Source organism: Notamacropus eugenii, chromosome 5 (assembly GCF_028372415.1).
Source record: "Notamacropus eugenii isolate mMacEug1 chromosome 5, mMacEug1.pri_v2, whole genome shotgun sequence".
Classification (NCBI taxonomy): domain Eukaryota; kingdom Metazoa; phylum Chordata; class Mammalia; order Diprotodontia; family Macropodidae; genus Notamacropus; species Notamacropus eugenii.
In genome coordinates, this window is record NC_092876.1 from 221506118 (window position 1) to 221524765 (window position 18648).

The 18648-nt window shown below is 37.4% G+C and overlaps 1 protein-coding gene across 1 annotated transcript in view; it reads right to left on the reverse strand.

Moving 5' to 3' along the window:
* Positions 1-18648, reverse strand: part of DPP4 (dipeptidyl peptidase 4) — a 109354-nt gene that overhangs the window by 78868 nt on the left and 11838 nt on the right. The window contains exons 3-5 of the mRNA XM_072612156.1: positions 8038-8130; positions 7112-7203; positions 6926-7006 (exon numbers count right to left, since the gene is read on the reverse strand). Coding sequence (XP_072468257.1) covers positions 6926-7006; positions 7112-7203; positions 8038-8130 — 266 coding nt within the window. The remainder of the gene's footprint in view (positions 1-6925; positions 7007-7111; positions 7204-8037; positions 8131-18648) is intronic.

The window sequence follows — 18648 nt, forward strand, 5'->3', positions numbered from 1 at the left end:
CACTACTGCCTGCAGAGAATCCTTTCCTCTTTTCCACGTTAGACCTCTCCTCCCACAGAAAATTACTCTGGATTTATTTTGTAAATATTTTGTCTATGTGTATTAAATGTATGCTCTTTTATAACAAAGATTTTCATTTCTACCTTTATAACATCAGCACTGGGCACATTAATGTTGGTGCTCTGTCATTTTCAGTCATGTCTAATTTTTCATGACCCATTTGAGGTTTTCTTGGCAGAGATCCTACAGTTTTACCATTTCCTTCTCCATATCGTTTTACAAATGAGGAAACTGGGGCAAACTGAGTTAAGTGGCCCAAGGCCACACAGCTAGTAAGTGTCCCAAACTAGATTTGAACTTAAGAAAATGAGGTCCAGATCAGTAACTGAAGAAGGAAGTTATATACTGAGTAGAGACATGCTTCCAACACACACCCAATCTGTTGGGATTGGAAGCTCAATTCCGTGTGGACAGTCTCGGGCGGGTAAAGGTGGGAGCTTCTAAATCTTAGAGCTCTCACGAGACCCCCCCCCCAGGAAACGGCAGGGAATCGAGGTGAACCGAGCTATCTCGAGTAATTCCGCCTCTTCCCGTGAGAAACGTGATGGGAGAGAGATCTCCCCGCCCTCGAGATTGTCCCGGATCTGGGCACACCTAGTTACCTAACAGCACGGTATTCAGATGCAAACTATGCGGCTGAAGGTTAAGTAGGATTGAGGAAGCCTGAAAGCTCTCTTAGCACGTGAGGAGCCAAGAGGACAGTAAGCTCCGCTTTTCTTCTTTCTTTCCTCTCTCCCCGCTTGTACTTCTACTTACAATCCCTTAAGATCCTAGCCTCCTTAGGAAATCTCCCCCTCTTCCTCCTAAGGAAGACCCCCCTGCACTTGTAACCGAGACCCTGAAATAAAGCTCAACCCTTGTTCGACTCTGGAACGTCCTTTCTCTCATATGAGCATCCGGTTTTGGCCAACCGAAGACCTCGGAGGTGAGGTAAGAAGACTCGGGTAGCCCACACAGGCCTCTAGGCCTGGCACCAATCTACTCAAGATTAAGTGGATCTTATGACTGATATTCCCTCCCTTTCCCTTCCTTGCTAGAGTTCTTAACTCTTTTGTGTGTCACAGAATCCTCTGAAGGATGATGAAGACCATGCACCTTTCTCAGAATGTTTCAAATAGTATTACAAAAGAAACCAGCTATAATGAAACATGGTTATCAAAATATTTTTGAAAACAAAGTTCATGGACCCCAGGTTAAGAAGTCATGCTTAATCCTAGTCAGAAAGACAGTGAAACAGCCATCAATCACTAGGTCAGAAGTCAACAAAAGGAAGAAGTAAAGCAAAATAGTATTAAATTCTTTGATTTCCTGAAAATATTCCCTGGCAGAAGTCAAGCACTTCATCCTCTTAAAAAAAAAAAAGCCCTTGCTATTCCTTGTAAAGAGACTAATGCCAAAAATCATTGTCTATAAAAGTATTTCTACCCATAATTTTTAGAAGTACTATTATACATACACACACACACGTACACACAGTCATACAGATACATACATATATATGTGTATAGGTGTATTTATTAATCACAAGAGCAGACAATATAAGAATACCTTATTTTTCATACTTGATTCAAAATTCAAAATAGTACATTTTATAATCCAACATTATCATAAGTCAAAAGTAGAGGAGGGTTTAAATCCTTAGAGAAAAATTGATGGTGAAAATTTATTACACCATAGTTTTCCTTATTTTCTGGGCCTTTACATCTCTAGTAATGGTGTGGATACTCCCATAAGAACAAGTAAATGCCTATGAGCAGAATCAAGGCACTTAAATGTATTATGGCACGTGCACTTAAAACTCTGAAAAGTCAAATCCTCAAGGAAACGTTTTGTCAAAGAGTGGGAATGGACAAAAATCGGTACTTCTCAAACAGAAGTATTACCAGTGAGGCTGTCTATTTTGGCACTGGTCTTACTCAACATTTTCATTACTTTGAAGAGAATTACACAGTAAAATCATTCATTTGTAGGTGACACTGAGCTGTTTCTCGCTAATGAAGTATTTAACCAGTGGAAATGACCTTGCAAAAAAAATTTCACAACCCCTGTGAGTAGGAATTCATGGAGAAGGTAAGCTCAAGAGTGATTTGCATTTAAAGTAATGCATTTAGGGGAAAAATGTGTATGTCTCTATACATATATACATACATTTACATGTGTATATTCATATATACAAATACTATGTGTTACATGGGTAGATAATATGTATGTAGCGCATATGCACATGTGTGTATACATGTATATATAATGGAGTAAAATTATAGGGTGATGAGATTTTTAAGGCTGAAGAAATTTTAAAGTAAAATCTAACCTTGGGGGGCTATCTAGAAATCATTTTTGGGGGGTAAGGTCAGTCCCATTGGTTAAATATTTCACTACTAAGAAAAGGTTCAGTGTCACCTGCAAATGATTGATTTTGCTGGGTGATTTCTCTTGAAAATAATTAGAATATCATTATTTTAGTCTTAGGTCACAAGTTCCTTAAAAGCAGGGACTGTCTCTTGCCTCTTTTTGTATCTTCAGCCCTTAGCACACAGTAGGCACTTAATGATAGATGTTTACTCATCTTTGAGAGTTAGTTGTCTGGGAAGTTCAGTGACTTGTCCACAGCCAGACAATCAGTAAGTATCAGAAAACCAGGTAGTCTTGACTCTGAGGCTAGCTGGCTATCCAAAGGGTTCCATGGTCTTTATCCAAGGCTTGCTATGAAAATCAAATGAGGTTATGTTTGTTCTTAGTCTCTGAATACATAACAGCCTATGTTGCTTAAACTCTGAAAACTGGGAATGTTGAGTCTGTACCTTTATTTCCCCAGCACCTAGAGTACTGCCTGCCTCGTTATCCTTTCACTGCATGAAATACAGGGCATTGTACAGAGGCTTGCATGTAGCTTGGAACTCAAGTATTTGACTGACTGATTAAAGCAAGAAATATAACCTTGCTTTTGTATAAAATTACAGGGCAGTGCACCTCTAATATTGTTCATCATTTTAATTATCACAAGAGAACTAAACCAAATTAAGGTAATTCTAAAGAATGAGACCCAGAGAGATTTACAAATGAAGACAGAATTTTAAGATTAGAATTCTTAAATCTGGAAATACGAAGAGGGGACAAGATCAAAGTTTATGAAATTGGAAAGCATATGAATCGAGTGGTTACCTGTCTTTATCTGCCTATTAGATTATACATTCCTTGGGGGCAGGAACCTTGTCTTAGTGACTTTTGTTTTTCATATTTGCATTCCAGAATTAAGCGTCATTTACTGTATTATGCATAATAAACACACTAAAGAAATGGTAGTTAAATTAAGGCATGGTTACCGTGCCCTAAGAAATGATGAAATGGATAGTTTCAGAGAAAACTGGGAAGATCTACAGGAACGAATGGAGAAGACAATGAATGAAACAAAGAGAATGATGAAAACAGCAACACCAACATGGTAGAAGAAACAACTCTGAAAGTCTTTAAGACTCTAATCAACGCAAAGATAAACTAACACTCCAGGAGACCTAAGTTAGACAAAAGAGGGATGCATCTTGGATGGGGCCAATATGGAAATTTATTTTACTAGACTATGCACGTTTCTTCTGACAATTTTCTTCTTCTTGGGTTTTTCCCCTCCCTTGTTCCATTGGTGAGAGCCAGTGGAAAAAGATATTTTTAAAAAATATTTTCTTTTAAAAGTGGTCGCTAAATTCTCATCTTTAATTCTTTCCTCTTTACCTGGTCTCTTACATCCAATCACTTGCTAATGATTCTCTCTCCATTAATTTTTTGTTTCTACGAGATCCTTTCCATTTCTATTGCTACTATGTAATTCAGATCCTCTTTACTTTTCACCTAGATTATTGCAATTATCCATTTCCAGGAATATGCTGGTGAATGTTTAACACCCAGCTCTCTAGGAGGAGGGAGTGGACACACAACACGCAAATTTAATTTGCATTATTAAAATTTTCTCCCTTATGTTCTTAAGAATAGGCAATCAACAAAACAATAAATCAAGCCCTAATTAGTAATATTCGGCAATTTTTGAAGTGCAAATACTCACATTGAAAATTTAACAATCAGGTAATCAGGTTTTACCAGTGGTACAAAGCCATTCTAGTACTGCCTATTTTCCAGCTTATAATCTTCCCTCCTCCCTGTACACAACATCCAAATTAAGTTCTTTAAAGCATACTGTTTGATGACATGCCCTCTCATAACCTTCAGTAGATTCTCATTCACTAGCCTGGCTTTCAAGGCTCCACATAGACTAGCTCTAACCCAGCCTTATCTGCTACTTCTCCTATTTATTCATCCTATGCTGTCATCATACCGAATGCTGTTTTCTGAAGACATCCTGGGTATTCCCTCTTTGATGCTTCTGTTCCATGGCTCCCTGTGTCTACTAGTATGTTCCCCTACTTCTCCCACCCTTTCCCCCTTTGTCTTGCTGTCTAAATTCTATCAGATTTTTAAATTTTCTCTATAAATTCTCTTCTGAGCACCATGTCTCATCCAACCCCCCCTTAACCAAACGGAAGCCTACGTCTCTGAGCTTTTAAAAAACATCTCTTAGGACATCTAACCTATCAGTTCTCATATCATACTTGCTCAGAAAAATGGCTTATTTCACTTACAAAGCTGTGAGTTCCTTAAGGGCATATTTATCTAGTCATCCGGTTACCTCCCACAACGACTTGAATCTGATAGACTCTCAACAAATATTTGTCAAAGGAACAGTTTTTCAAATTATAGTTGTTGAATCTAGTAGAGTGTTCAATTTCCCTACAGCTAAAATGTTTTTTTTCCTACAATTGCTTTTCGAATATCTTTTCCAAAAATCCATTAAAAGTCCTTAATGAGGAGTCCAGATATCTCTGAATTATATACAAATCATTTGTTAAGGACAGAAGCATCAATACAGGTTGCTATGTGCTATTAATTTACTGTTGAACTCAGCAGAATATGTAAAACGATCAGAGTGGAATAGCTAAATGGAATTTTCATGGACACTACTTTTTTTTTTAGTGTAGAAATTATGTGTGAAAGTTAGAAAAGGCTAGAACCACCCAAAGTTTAAATCCAGTTCAATGAAACTCAAGAAAGAACTGTTTGAAAGTCATAAGATGGTAAGTTCAAAGGATCGTTGTGACTGGTCAGATACAACAGCCAAATCTATAGAATGCCTGAACTGAGGAGATGCAGAATTCCAGGTGAATGCAGTGAGAGGAGGTCTGCTTGGCCTTAGTGAGAGGATAATTTAGTACATGGTGAGGAAAATGGACATTTAGGATTATTTAGCCTAGAGAAAAGAAGGAATTGAACTTGATATTTCCTGTTCTGTATTTTACACAGCTGGATAAGCATTTCTATATTATTCAGCAGATTAGTTCTTTATACACTTGAAAACAATGATCAAATATTAGAAGCTAACAACTGCTCAGAAATCTGTGACATCATCAATGCAAGAGTTTCCTCTAGGAAGGTAGATGGAAACCTATCTGTCCCTTCTCATCCTGTGGAACTTTTCTGGTCCATATTCTGTTCAAAGTTCATCATGGGATAGGGGTGGGGGTTCCACCCAACATGGCGGATGCCTTCCTGAATTGCTTGCTATTTAAAGGGAAACAGAGGAGCTCTCTAACTGTTCCCTTGTTTTCCCTTACCCCCTCTATGATACTTAGTTTTTCAGAGACTACATTCCACATCTTACTGCCATATAGCAACACCAGTAAAATGTTAATATTAAAAAAAGAAGGGTCTTTGCTTTCAGAAGGTTGGGGTCAATAAAAGAGTTCTCCAACACACACACACACACACACACACACACACACACACGCACGCACGCACGCACGCACGCACAATCCAGTTTGTTCCACTGGAGGCTCAGTTCATTGTACATCTCCAACCCATGAGAAACAGATGGGCAAAAGTCCATACCAGCAATAAAAATAACTAGCAATTTTTTTCACTCAAACCAAATAAGAAGAAAAGTAATCAGCTTGTAGTATTTCCATAAAGTGAGTTACTTACTGGAAGATGTTATATCAATCAATCAACCAAACAACATTTAATAAGCACCTCCTTATATGCTAGGTACTGGAGATATAAATACCAAAAAAAAATTTTTTTAAAGAAACAATTCTTGCTTTCAAAGAGCCTACATTTAACAAGTGACAGCAAATACAAATAGAAACAAATACAGAACTCGTGTGTGTGTGTGTATGTGTGATGAAATAGTAGATAACGAGTAAACACTCATCTGTCTATGATTGTTTGTTTGGAATTATATTTAAAGAAGGGAAATTAATTAGGTCAACTAACAAGGCAGATCTATGACAAAGGGCAAGAACGCACAGCGCTTTGGGCTGACTGTCCAGGAATGCGGGGTGGTTTAAGAGAGCGTACTATCCTCCTCCTCACCTTTCAAAGAGACAGTTATTGAATATCTGTTACACATAAATCACTGTACTTTGGAGCAGTCCTGAGACATCTGAAGCAGTAGAAAAAAGGGCTAATATTGGTTATGATAAAGTACCATCATAGAGAAATATGAGGTGATATGGAAAATTCTACATATTATGTTACAAATGACATATCTTATTAGCTTACCTTATTTCATCAGTATCCATTTATATCTTTGAATGTTCATTCTACATTTTAGCAGTTAAAAATACAAAAAAGGAATTCCTTTTAAATTATTCTTTAATTCTGACTTGTTACTGTTCAAATGATCTTTCCCCCCTTTATTCTGAAATAACAATATTTCACTGCCTATTGTAAATAACAACACCTTATCTTTGTTATCTAAAGATTCAGAAATATCCAACGAATGCCCAATTCTAACATCCTTATATTAAAAGAAATTCATTACCTCATTGTAATTATACTCAAAAAGTACAAATTTCTGGTCAGCAGAGACATAATAATCACTTATTAAAAATCCCAAATTTTCCTGCCAACAAAGAAAAAATAAATGAATTCAGGGACTTGTAATAATAGTAATATTTTATGGAAAATATTTCTCCAATTTACAAAATAATTATATGTTTAAGCATACTATAGTGCTGTTATCCACAAGAACATAACTGGTTCCCAATTCAGCGTTAAACACCATGATATTATCTTCTCTTTTATGAACATATTCAGTATCTAAAGAGAAAAAGCAAATAAGATTTCATGTCATTTATAACTTATTTAGCACATGGTAAATGATCATCTCAAACAAAGACCTAAGATTAAAAGAGTATTTAACTATAACATTTTTTTCTATAAAATTAGGGATTTCACTAACTGCAGGCAAGTACCTTCTCATCAACTTAGTCTGAGAATGTTGCCTAGAGTACCTAGAGATTGTCTTGCCCAGGGTTCCAAAGCCAATATGTATCCAGGGTAGGATATGAACCAACTTCATGCTGGTTCTAAGGCTGGCTCTCTATCCATTGGCTCTCTTCTACAGAATTAAGAAAGAAGAATGCTCTAAGTGGGGAAATATTGAATGTGTAATATATTTATGTGTAGGTCCAATTGGGTTTGTTAATATAATTCCTTAAACTAAGTATATTCTATGAAGGCCCCCATTTTTATTTATTTTTCTTCAGGAAAATCTGGGTTCAAGTTCTGCCTAAATGGATAAGCAGGTTAAAATATGCTCAAGCAGTGCTCTCAACTCAGTGAAACCATAGGTCTAGTCCTGATCCAGCTTCCATTCAGCTTGATCCTTCCTTCTTAGCTATTTTTGTTAGCTCATTAGCTTTCATTTTATTAACTTATTATCTTGCAGATTTTTCCATTCTTTCTTTCACCCACTGTCTTTTACTCTCTTGCCTAGAGCAAATAATCCTCCATACTGTTGCAAAATCCTGAAGAACAGGAAAGACGTCTTGATATTTTAAACATTCCTCCAGGGCATCTCCCTAACTTAATTTATATACATGTTATTTTGGAAGCAAGAAGGAACTTTTAAAAAAGAGAAGAAATGTTTACCTGAAATCCACCTTATACGGTAGTTGTTTATTCTGTAAGAGTTTTTTAAATAATCATCCAAAGTATAAGTTTTCCGACGGTCATTTTCAGCTTCTGTTATTAGAAAGAAAACACATGTTTTTGGTAAAATGTCAAAAACTCATGTTTCAAACTTAATTAATTTTCAGGGGAGAAACTAAACCAGTGTCTCCCAAGATATGTAGCTTAACTATTACATGAGAAGCAGAGAGCTAGCCGTGGGAATTGGAAGATGAGGATCCATAAGTATCTTCGCTGTCCCATGCTTTAAGACGCTGGACAAGTTACTAAAATTTCCAGGGCCCCAGGCAAATCTCCAAGACTTGAAGTTGCCAAATAACAAAATTTAAAAAAAAAAAAAAGAAAGTAAATTTGTATTGGTGAAAGGAGTTTCCTCACCATAAAGTCCCTACCACCAATGAAAACACTGGTATGAAGCAAAAACAAACAAAAAATTCAAAACCAAGTATGATGATAAAACAAAGCTTAAAAGAAAGAGCTTGAAATACTGTCGTTAGGATGAACTTGTCACTGCTATTGCACACACATGCATGTGTGGGAGCTTTCTAGAGCTGGTCAATGTCTTTTAGGCAGGTCCAGAGGCCCTCTTTAAAGACCAGAGGCCCATATGTCTGTCCCCTTTTATACTGAACTCTAAAAGAGTACAGTTAAACTCTAGATCTCACCAATACACATAGCTGCTAACCCTTCAGGAATTCAACTTGGTGCTCCCCCTTTCTGATTACAACAGCCTTCCTCTCCACCTGTGCTTGCTTCTCACTCCACCCCACCCTACCCCACCCCTGAAAATGGATACCCCTCACCATAACTTTTAGTTACATTGCCTCTTTCCATTGACTCAGTCCACTTAATCTTTCACACCACTCAAATACAGTGGCCCTTCCTTGCTTCCTTAACCTTCTACTCCATCCTGTATTATTCCTCAAACCTGGATCACCCCCACAATGAGTTTTTAATTCCTGTCTTTGGGTCAAAGAACTAAACTAATCTGTCCCACTACAAAGTCAAAATGATGAACTTCAATGGGTCTGCATCATTGTTCATGATTCTTTTTTTACTGATCATGCTAACTGCCCAGCACAAGATGCTTTAAGATAGTGGCTATTCTAACATTTTCTTCTATCTTCCCTGATGTAATAACAGTTAACAATACAGCTAATATTTAAACAGCACTTACTATGTGCTAAGCACAAATATTATATTATCTCATTTAATTGTCACAACAACCTTAGGAGATAGGTGCTATTTTCATTCCCGTTTTACAGAAAAGGACAATGAAGCAAACAGAGGCTAAATGATTTGCCCAGAGTCACACAGCTAGTATGACTGGATACAAACTCAGAACTTGACTCCAGAACTGGCATTCTATCCATTGTATTCACAATGGATAGAAAGGGATAGATGGATAGATTTCTATCTTCTAAATGTCTGTTTTTATCTTCCCAATTCTTCTACCTCAAAGGAAGACGGTCCTCTTTATGAAGACTAACTCTTTTACCTGATCTCCTTGATCCTGGAAAAACACAACACTCGATACCCCAGGAAAGTACCCAAGAAGACAAAAGCTTGGCCCAGATATCATCCCCTTCCCTCCTTCCCAGAAGTGAACAGAAGAGCCCAGTCCTAACACAAAATTCAAAATAAAAGGGTAAGTTCTAAACATTAGCTAGCAAACAAGCAAGCAAACAAAAGAATCCCACCAATCAAGAAGCTATTATTGTGAAAGGGAGGTCAAAGATGGAAATTCAGAAGAGAATGACTCCAAAACATCTATAAGTAAAGCTATGCCAATTTCAAGTCATGACCTCTTCACAGACTGAAATTTGGTGCCAAGTCGACATCATATTTCAAGTCTCTTAAAGGGGTTCTCATTTCTTCTTTCTTGTCTACTTGTCACTTTCCAGTGTTGGCAAGTAAAGCAAATTGCTACATTAGCAGATGATGGAAGGCTTTGAGTGGTTTTATGGTTTTCCTGGTGAAGATAGGTACATGATATTCATTAGTCTTAGTCTGATCAATATATTAGCCCAGTGTTTATTATGCAAATGGAGTCAGCAATATAGTTTTAATTCAATTTCCAGAGCCTTAAATTAAATATTTTCCCAAAAGATCAGAATAACAAACTTTAAATTTGGTAATTGTCAAACTTCATATTTAGAGCTAATCTACTTTTTCACACACAAAAAAAGTCATATCCCCCTATATTTTTTAAAAAGATGAACTACATAATTTTCCTAGATTATATTTTATTAAAATATAATTAATAATATGTTGTAATTTTATAACTCAAAATTTTGTAAAAATACAATAAAACAACAAGTTTGGGGTAAAAGTCTATTATACTTATCTAAATTAATAAACTTTAAAATATAAGCAATAGGTACAAGGTACTTTTAACTTCATACAAAGAAAATAACTTTGACTTTACATACTTCACATTTGAATGCAGTTCATCTGTAACATTAGCCAATGCTGAATGAATGTGACAGTGGCAGATCTCATCAAATGAAATCTATAGCAAGCCTTAATGTTCTAGGCACTACATTAGGTGCTAGAGATACAAATATAAAATGATGCAGTTTCTGTCCTCAAGAGTTTACATTCTACTAAGGGGATATATGGGACCCTGTACATAGAGCAACCCTTTTTCACAGTCCCAGAGATAGCAACAATATGTAAGAAAAGACCTTCTAGACATATTTGTACAAAATTACTTAGAGAAGCTCTTTTTGTGGTGGTTAAAAATAGAAATTGAAGGGATACCCATCAATTGGTGAATATCTAAACAAAATGTGATATATGATAGCAATGGAATACTACTGTGCTGTAAGAAATGATGAACAGGATGGTTTCCAAAAACTTGAAAGACTTCTATGAACCAATGCAAAGTAAAATGAGCGGACCCAGAACACTGTACACAGTAACAGCAATATTATACGATGATTGATAGTGAATGACTTGGATAATCTCAGCAATACAATAGCGCAAGACAATTCCAAAGGACTCATGATAAAAAATGCTGTCCATATCCAGAGAAAGAACTGATGGAGTCTGAATGCAGATTAAAGCAGACAACAGTCTGTTTCACTTTATCCCCCACCCTTTTTTTTGTTTGTTTGTGTCTTCTTTCACATCATACTTAACGTGGAAATATATTTTGCGCAATTGAACATGTATAGCCTATATTAAATTGCTTTATATCTCAGGGAGGGGAGAGAAAGGAAGAAGGGAGAGAATCTTGAACTCAAAATTTAAAAAAAAAACAACGCACATTAAAGTTTATGTATAATTTTTTAAAAATAGTTTAAAAAAGAGAAAGATCTCGTAGGCCCCAACACTTCCCCGAGAAAGGAAACTTCAGGTTCAAAGTCCCCTACTCCCAGAATGAGAGATTCCAAAGATGCTCAGTGGAAAAGAAAAAAAGGCTCTATAGAGAACGAGGGAAGTCAGATGGGTAGGAGGGCCAAGTGGGTCTTCACTTCAAGCAGGTGGCCTTTACTTGTACATACCTTGAATGCAGAGCTCTAGTCCATGATTGTAGGTAATGGCCTCAATACACTCCTCATACTCCCAGTTAAATGTTCTCTGCCCAAAACTAGGTTCTGCACTTTCCCCCTACACCCTCACTTAGTCTCCTCCAAGCCAACAGTGAACCAGTGATGTCGGAGATGCCACTTTCACACTTCCAGGTCAGATCAGCTCAGCCCTGTGCCCACTGGATGAGAGATCACAAATTTGACCTCTTTTGTACACATACACAATTTCTGGGCTGTATCCCCAATCAGTTGCCACAAATTCACTGTGTTAGTCTCATTTTTGTTGACTAACATGAACTTTTTAATTGAAAAAAGTAAGATGCATTTTTGTGTACTTGAAACTATCCAAAATTTTTGGCTATGGCTTTGCCAAACAGAAGTGTTTGTAGGAAGTAGAGAAGTAACCAGTTAAAAGGGAAAAACTGAAGACTGGTGAGAGAGTAGGAATGATAGAGAAGGCAATCTGCTAGAGAAAACAGACTGAAATAGGGTCACTCATGCATGAAGAGAGGTTAATATCAGCAAGGAGAAGGACTATCTCTTTTTGTGAGACAGGTGAAGAAAGAAATAATAGTGAAAAGAATCTGAGTGATGTGAAATGAGGAGGATGGGATAAAAGGATGCTCTTTGGAAAAACAGCCTCAATTGTTTTTTCAGTGAAATAGGAGGCAGAAAGAGAGTAGGGAAAGCCATAGAATTCTTGAAAAAGGTGCTCTGGTGAGTGGGATAACAAATCTAGTAGGGAAATATAAAAGGTATGCCTTACTGCCAGTGTCCAAGTGAAATTACGTAACATAAATATCCAATTAACATAGTGTGTGTTAATATTCCTTAGAACATAATTTTTTTGAAGAGCTACTTTAAATCGAAGAGAGGCCATATCTCCCCAGACCTCGAAAGATCTAACACCAATCTTTATGTTTGCTGATTCACATATTTTTACTAAATATATATATTACAGCGAAGGTCCAAATAATAATTAGGTAATGTTTCCATTAGTCCTCATCACCCTATAACGAACATGAGTAACCTAGAATAACTAAAGCAATAATCTTTTCATTAACACAATATTAAGAGTTGATCAGATTAAGTTACCTTCATTGTTAAAGGCAGCAAGAAAAGTAAACAAAAAGTCAGAGAAAAGAATGACAAAGCCTGAGGTCAGGTTTGGAAGGTATACTGCCAAAACACTGCCAAATAGGGCAATCCCAGTTAGGTAACCTATACAAGAGTCCTAGGTAAAAGTGCTGTTTGTCTCCAAGGCCAGTGATTCATTGTTCCCAGGACAGAATGTTGTTCAGTTACTCTTCATGACCCCATTTGGGTTTTTTGGCAAAGATACTGCAGTGGTTTGCCATTTCCTTGTACAAAACATATTTGCCTATTAATAATTAGAGCCAACATACAAATATAGACTCATTCACATAATTTAAATTTAAAAATAGTGGTTAGTGCCCCTACTAGATTTTTTTTTTAGCAAGGCAATCAGGGTTAAGCGACTTGCCCAGGGTCACACAGTTAATAAGCATCAAGTGTCTGAGCCAGATTGGAACTCAGGAGCTCCTGACTCCGGGGCCACTGCTCTATCCACTGTGCCACTAGCTGCCCCTCCCCTTTTTTGCTAAAGACTGAAATATTAAAAACGACAATTTTAATGTTCAAAACTTCATGTGTAAGTTTTTTAAAAACTTAAAATGGAAAGCTTTAATGTAACATCACCAGGTCATGCCAAATTCCCATTGGGAATTATCTAGACTCTTCCTTCTGTTTAAATCCAGTATCCTACATACAATTAGTTACTAACTACATCCAGTTAGCTACTGTTAAGATAGTAGGAGACACCCTGTTTTCCAGAGCTAAGGCCCAACAAAAGAAGTTGTGCCCTGAGCTTGGCATAACAACAACCATTTATGTTCATCCTCTGGATGATCTCAGCCACAGCAAAACCCCAGAATTGTTTCATATAATTATTGTACTGCTTTGACCAGCACCAGGTGTTCTCTGAGCTCATTCAGGCACCTGCTACATCCATGTTCTGATCATGAAGCCCTGCTATGAATCAAACTTGCCACACTGTTACCGTTACTCATTGTCAGGGCTACAGTTCACTGCACAGTCATTGGAATAAACAGAGATCTGGCCACCCTAAAGCAAGTCGTCCCGCTAGGGGCAGAGAGCTCCAACACATGTCCTTGCTTGCCAGCAGTTTCCCTCACTTTGAAATTAAACTTGCTGGATTCCTGACTCTCCTGTCTCTAGCCTGCTCATTTCACTCTGGCCACCAAAAGATTAGAGGCCGGTTCTGTCCAGTTGACATTACTAACCTACATCCAATTAGTTACTAACCCTATCAAATACACCTTAAAAATGTTTCTTTTACCTGTCTCCTTTTTATCTCTACTAATAACCATTCTAATTCAACTCTTCCTAAACTAGATTACTGAAAGCTTCCCAAGTGGTCTCTTCACCCAGTTCTCCCCTTTCACCCTAGCCAATCCATCTCACCAACTAACACCAGATTATTCTCATTAAAATATCACTTTTCTGTCCTGTCTATTGCACATAAACCTTCAATGACTCCTTATTACTCAGAAAAGAAAAATTTTGATTCTTTTAATGGAACATTCAAGGTCCTCCACATCCTCCCCCTTCCACATTTAAGATTCTTTGACTCTCTAATTCTATTGGTTTTGCAACTGCATTTCTCCAAAATTAACCTTCCAGGGCCAGATCAAAACATCTCAAGGTACTAAATTATGTCAAATTTAAGAGATGCCTATTATATAAACAAAAGTTCCTCATTCTAAGGGGAAAAATGTAAATTGGTGATAATTAAGTTTTATATTTGTAACTATACCAAAATATGGGATGACTATCAGTACAGCATCATTCAGTAAAAAGAACGGAAGACTGGCCTTGGAATCAGAGGCACTGGGTTTGAATCCTTTACTCAACCTACCTCTGTGAGACCATGGGGAAGTCACTTTTTCTCTCGGATCCTTAGTTTCCTTATCTTGGCCTAGAAGACTTCTAAAATTCCTTCTACCTCATGATCTAAGCTCCTAAAACCTTAGTCTAATATGTATGTTATAGCAAACCAATTCACATATGAAATAGCTTTAAATAGTAAATATCTCAGGCCTCCTTATTGACATAAATAAAAGCTTAATGTCTGGCAGCCTAAGAGAAGATACACAACTTAGTCCTTACTCCTCTGACATTTAAAGTTCTTCATAAAAAGGATTCTCTCCTACTTCTTCACATATCATAACTCATCTTGACACTACCACATAGGCCTGTGAAGTACTCCTGCCTTACCTCTACCACTAAAACTTGATTTATGTCCACATAATATGTCACCATTAAAACTGAACACAAAACATCAAATTAACAAGTGAAGAAATATTCTAACAGCAACTGAATCAGGGTGAAACAAGGGATTATGCAATATATAAATGTGATTTAGTTTTGTGAGGGCACATTTTCATATACGTTAGACTGCACTGAAACTGTGGACCTTTATATATACAGCTATTTTTTATTTTTAAGTTATATCGATGTGCAATTTTAACAACTAGCAATCTTGTAATAAAGTAAAGCAATGAACTAAAACAACAGTTATCTCATTAGAAAGTGCTTGCAATATTCCACATCTGGAGTACCCCTCCATCTCTCTATTTTTAACTGTTTTTTTTTAATTAACAAAAAATCTATTTTCTCTCCCTCCCACCTCCCATCTCATTAAAAAAGAGAGAGTGAAAAGAAAAAACAAGTATGCCAAGACAAACAAAACATTCCCTCAAAAGCTATAAATCAAAGTATCCATGCCTCACATCCTGTGCCCTGAATCTCTCATCTCTGTGTCAGAAGGTAGATAGACTGTTTCATCACCGGGCCTCTTTAATCATGGACAGTGATTATCTTAATCACACTTATTACAGATTTCACAGTTTGTACTAACAATGTTTTTGTCATTACAAACATTGTTCTCCTGGTTCCGATTATTCGTTCTTCCCTTGATAAAATTGTTATTTTCCACAATCTTAATATTGAAGTATCAAATATTCTTCTGGTTCTGTTTGCTTCCATCTGCATCAGTTCATATGTCTTTCCCTGCCTCTTTAAAATTCTTTATTTCCTCATTTCTTATGCCACATTAGTATTCTATCACATTCACAGAGCACAACTTACTCAGTCATTTACCTATTGAAGGGCATCTCTTTAGTTTCCAAATTTTTTTGCCACCACAAAAAGAGCTGCTATTAAGGCTTTTGTATATATAGGACATTTTCATATTTCTTTTACCTATTTTGGACACAAGCTTAGCAGTGGTCCAGTTGGCTCAAAGAGTTTACACTGACCAATACCTTGTATATAATGCCAAACTGCTTTCCAGAAAACTTATGCCCATTCACAGATCCACTAGCAATATACCATTTCATGCATATATATGTATTTTTTTCACACTCAAGCTACTACTTCTTTCCAGAGATATCTTAAATTACTTTTCCATAATCTAGCCAAATCAGACAATTCAGGTTTTACAAGATCTGATACTAACTAGCTTATGTGGCAAGAGTCAAATCATTCTCCTTCTTCAAGACTTATATACATACACACCTGTATACGTGTGTTGGTATATAGCAATGCAATTTAACATGTAACTCTCAAGGAGCAGCAAGGTGGCTCAGTGGATAGAGTGTAGAGTCAGGAAGACCCATCTTCCCAAGTTCAAATCCGGACCCAGACACTGACTAGCTGTGTGACCGACCCTAGGTAAGTCACTTAGTGCTGCATATCTGTTTCCTCATCTGTAAAATGAATTGGAGAAGAAAATAGCAAGCCACTCCAGTAGCTTTGGCAAAAAAATCCCCAAATGGGATCACAAAGAGTCGGATACGACTATAGTGACTGAACAGTAATCACCAACAACATTCAAAGCTGTCCTGCTTGTCAGTCCTTTCAGTTTTCTATCCTTTTCTGTGTATTTTTTTTAAAAAAAAGTGTTTCAGTAATACTTCCTTCCTTCTGCTACCCTAGCTCTATCACCTCTCTCTAACCCACCACCACACCCTTCCCAACCCCCCACCCCAGACAAAGCATTAATAAATGGTATTGGTTCAGGAATGTCGTGGAACTGCTAATGGGACCAATTATGGAAATATGGAGTCTCCCCCAGTCCAACTGTTCCTTGCTTCTGCTAAATACAGCAAGTTGAAAGTATGTGTTCTACAGAAAGAGGACTTGGGTTTAAATTCTACCTCTGATGAACTTGGACAAATCACTCTGGGCCTCATTTCCCTCATCTATATAAATAAGGTTGACCTAGAAGACTTCTGAGATCCCTATTCCAGCTCTCAGCCAATGATCCATCAGATTGCAAACTCTTTGGGAGAGAGAACTATCTTTTGCCTCTTCTGTATTCCCAGGGCTTAGCATAATATCTGGCACATTTTAGAAGCTAAATAGAAATGTTTACAGATTGATTAACTGATCCTATGGTCTCACCTCTTCCTTCCTACTTATTACAAATCCTTTAGAGTCTGCTCTCACTCTTTTTAGCATCTCCACCACCCTACTCTTTCTTCTTTTCCTCAGAATCTGGTTTTAGTCCTAAAATTCCTCTCAGTGGCAACCACTGAAAACTTCCTTTTGTCAGTCATCTTCCTAGACCTCTGGACCCATATTTGACAGTCATCCTGGCCCTCCTCTGTGATCACTGGTCCTGTACCTTGTTCTCTGACTCCTCCTCATTGAAACAGCTGGCACTCTTTAAGATTCTCCTCTCCAGTCATTTCTAATCTCTCTCTACAGTCTCTCTCCTTGGTGATCTTCTAACTTCAACTATCACTTCCACCCACAGGAGTCCCTGCCCCAACTTGATTTCTGAGCTCCAAACCAGCATTTCTTTCTGCCCATGAGAAACCTCCACCTGAAAGTCCCCCAAACACCTCACACTCAACACGTCCCAAAATCTTCACCACAAAACCTCTTCCTCCTCCAGACTTCCTTGTTTCTCTTGGTGGTACTAGCATTCACAGGCCTGAAACTGATTCTTACCTCTCCTCAGTCATATCCTGCCAACAAGTCCTGCCCTTTCTATCTCCCCCTTCATCTCGTCCTTTTTGTTTGGACTCATAGCATCCTAATTCTGGCCCTTGTTACTTCTCACTAGGAATATCCTAGTAGCCCAAACATTTCACTGTATCAAGTTTCTCCCCATTCCTTCTAATTGCTGCCAAAAGAATTTTCAAGTTGTAATCACTTTGTTCTCCTGTTTAAAATGGTACATGGGACTACTCTGCCTGCGTAATCAAGTTTAGTGTGGCATTCAAATTCCTTCACTCTCAAACTACTGCCCTCTTTCCAGATTTATCTTACACTACTCCTACTCCTCTATGACCTAGCCAAATCAGACATGAGGACACAGCTAATTAAGTATCTGAGATCGGATTTGAACTCATGAAGAGGAGTTTTCTGACTTAAGGCCCAACACTCTATTCAGTGTACCACCTATAGGCCCTAACTATTTGACAGTAGTCAAATCACTTACCCTCTTTGAGACTGATTTTATATGCTGATAACTATATGATCTTGAACAAATCACTGGGAACTTCTCTGGGTTTCAGATGACAATAATAGTAGCTGACATTTATAGTGCTACTTTTCTCATGATAAATCTGTGAGGAAACTAGCATTACCACCCCCATTTTACAGATGAAGAAACTGAGGCAATGAGGAGTGATATGATTTACCCAAGGTCACACAGCTAGTAAGGTTATACAGTCAGAATTTGAACCCAGATCTCCGTACTCCTGATCCAATGTTCTTTCCTCTAAAATCTCATAGCCTCATGATTAGAAAGATAGTGATGCCTATCAGATTGGTTAGCATGACAAAACAAGTAAGCAATAAATGTTGGAGAAGATGTGGGAAAATTGGAACACTAATGCATTGTTGGTGGAGTTGGGAACTGATCCAACAACTCTGGAGAACAATTTGGAACTATGAGCCAAAGACTTATAAACCTGTGCAT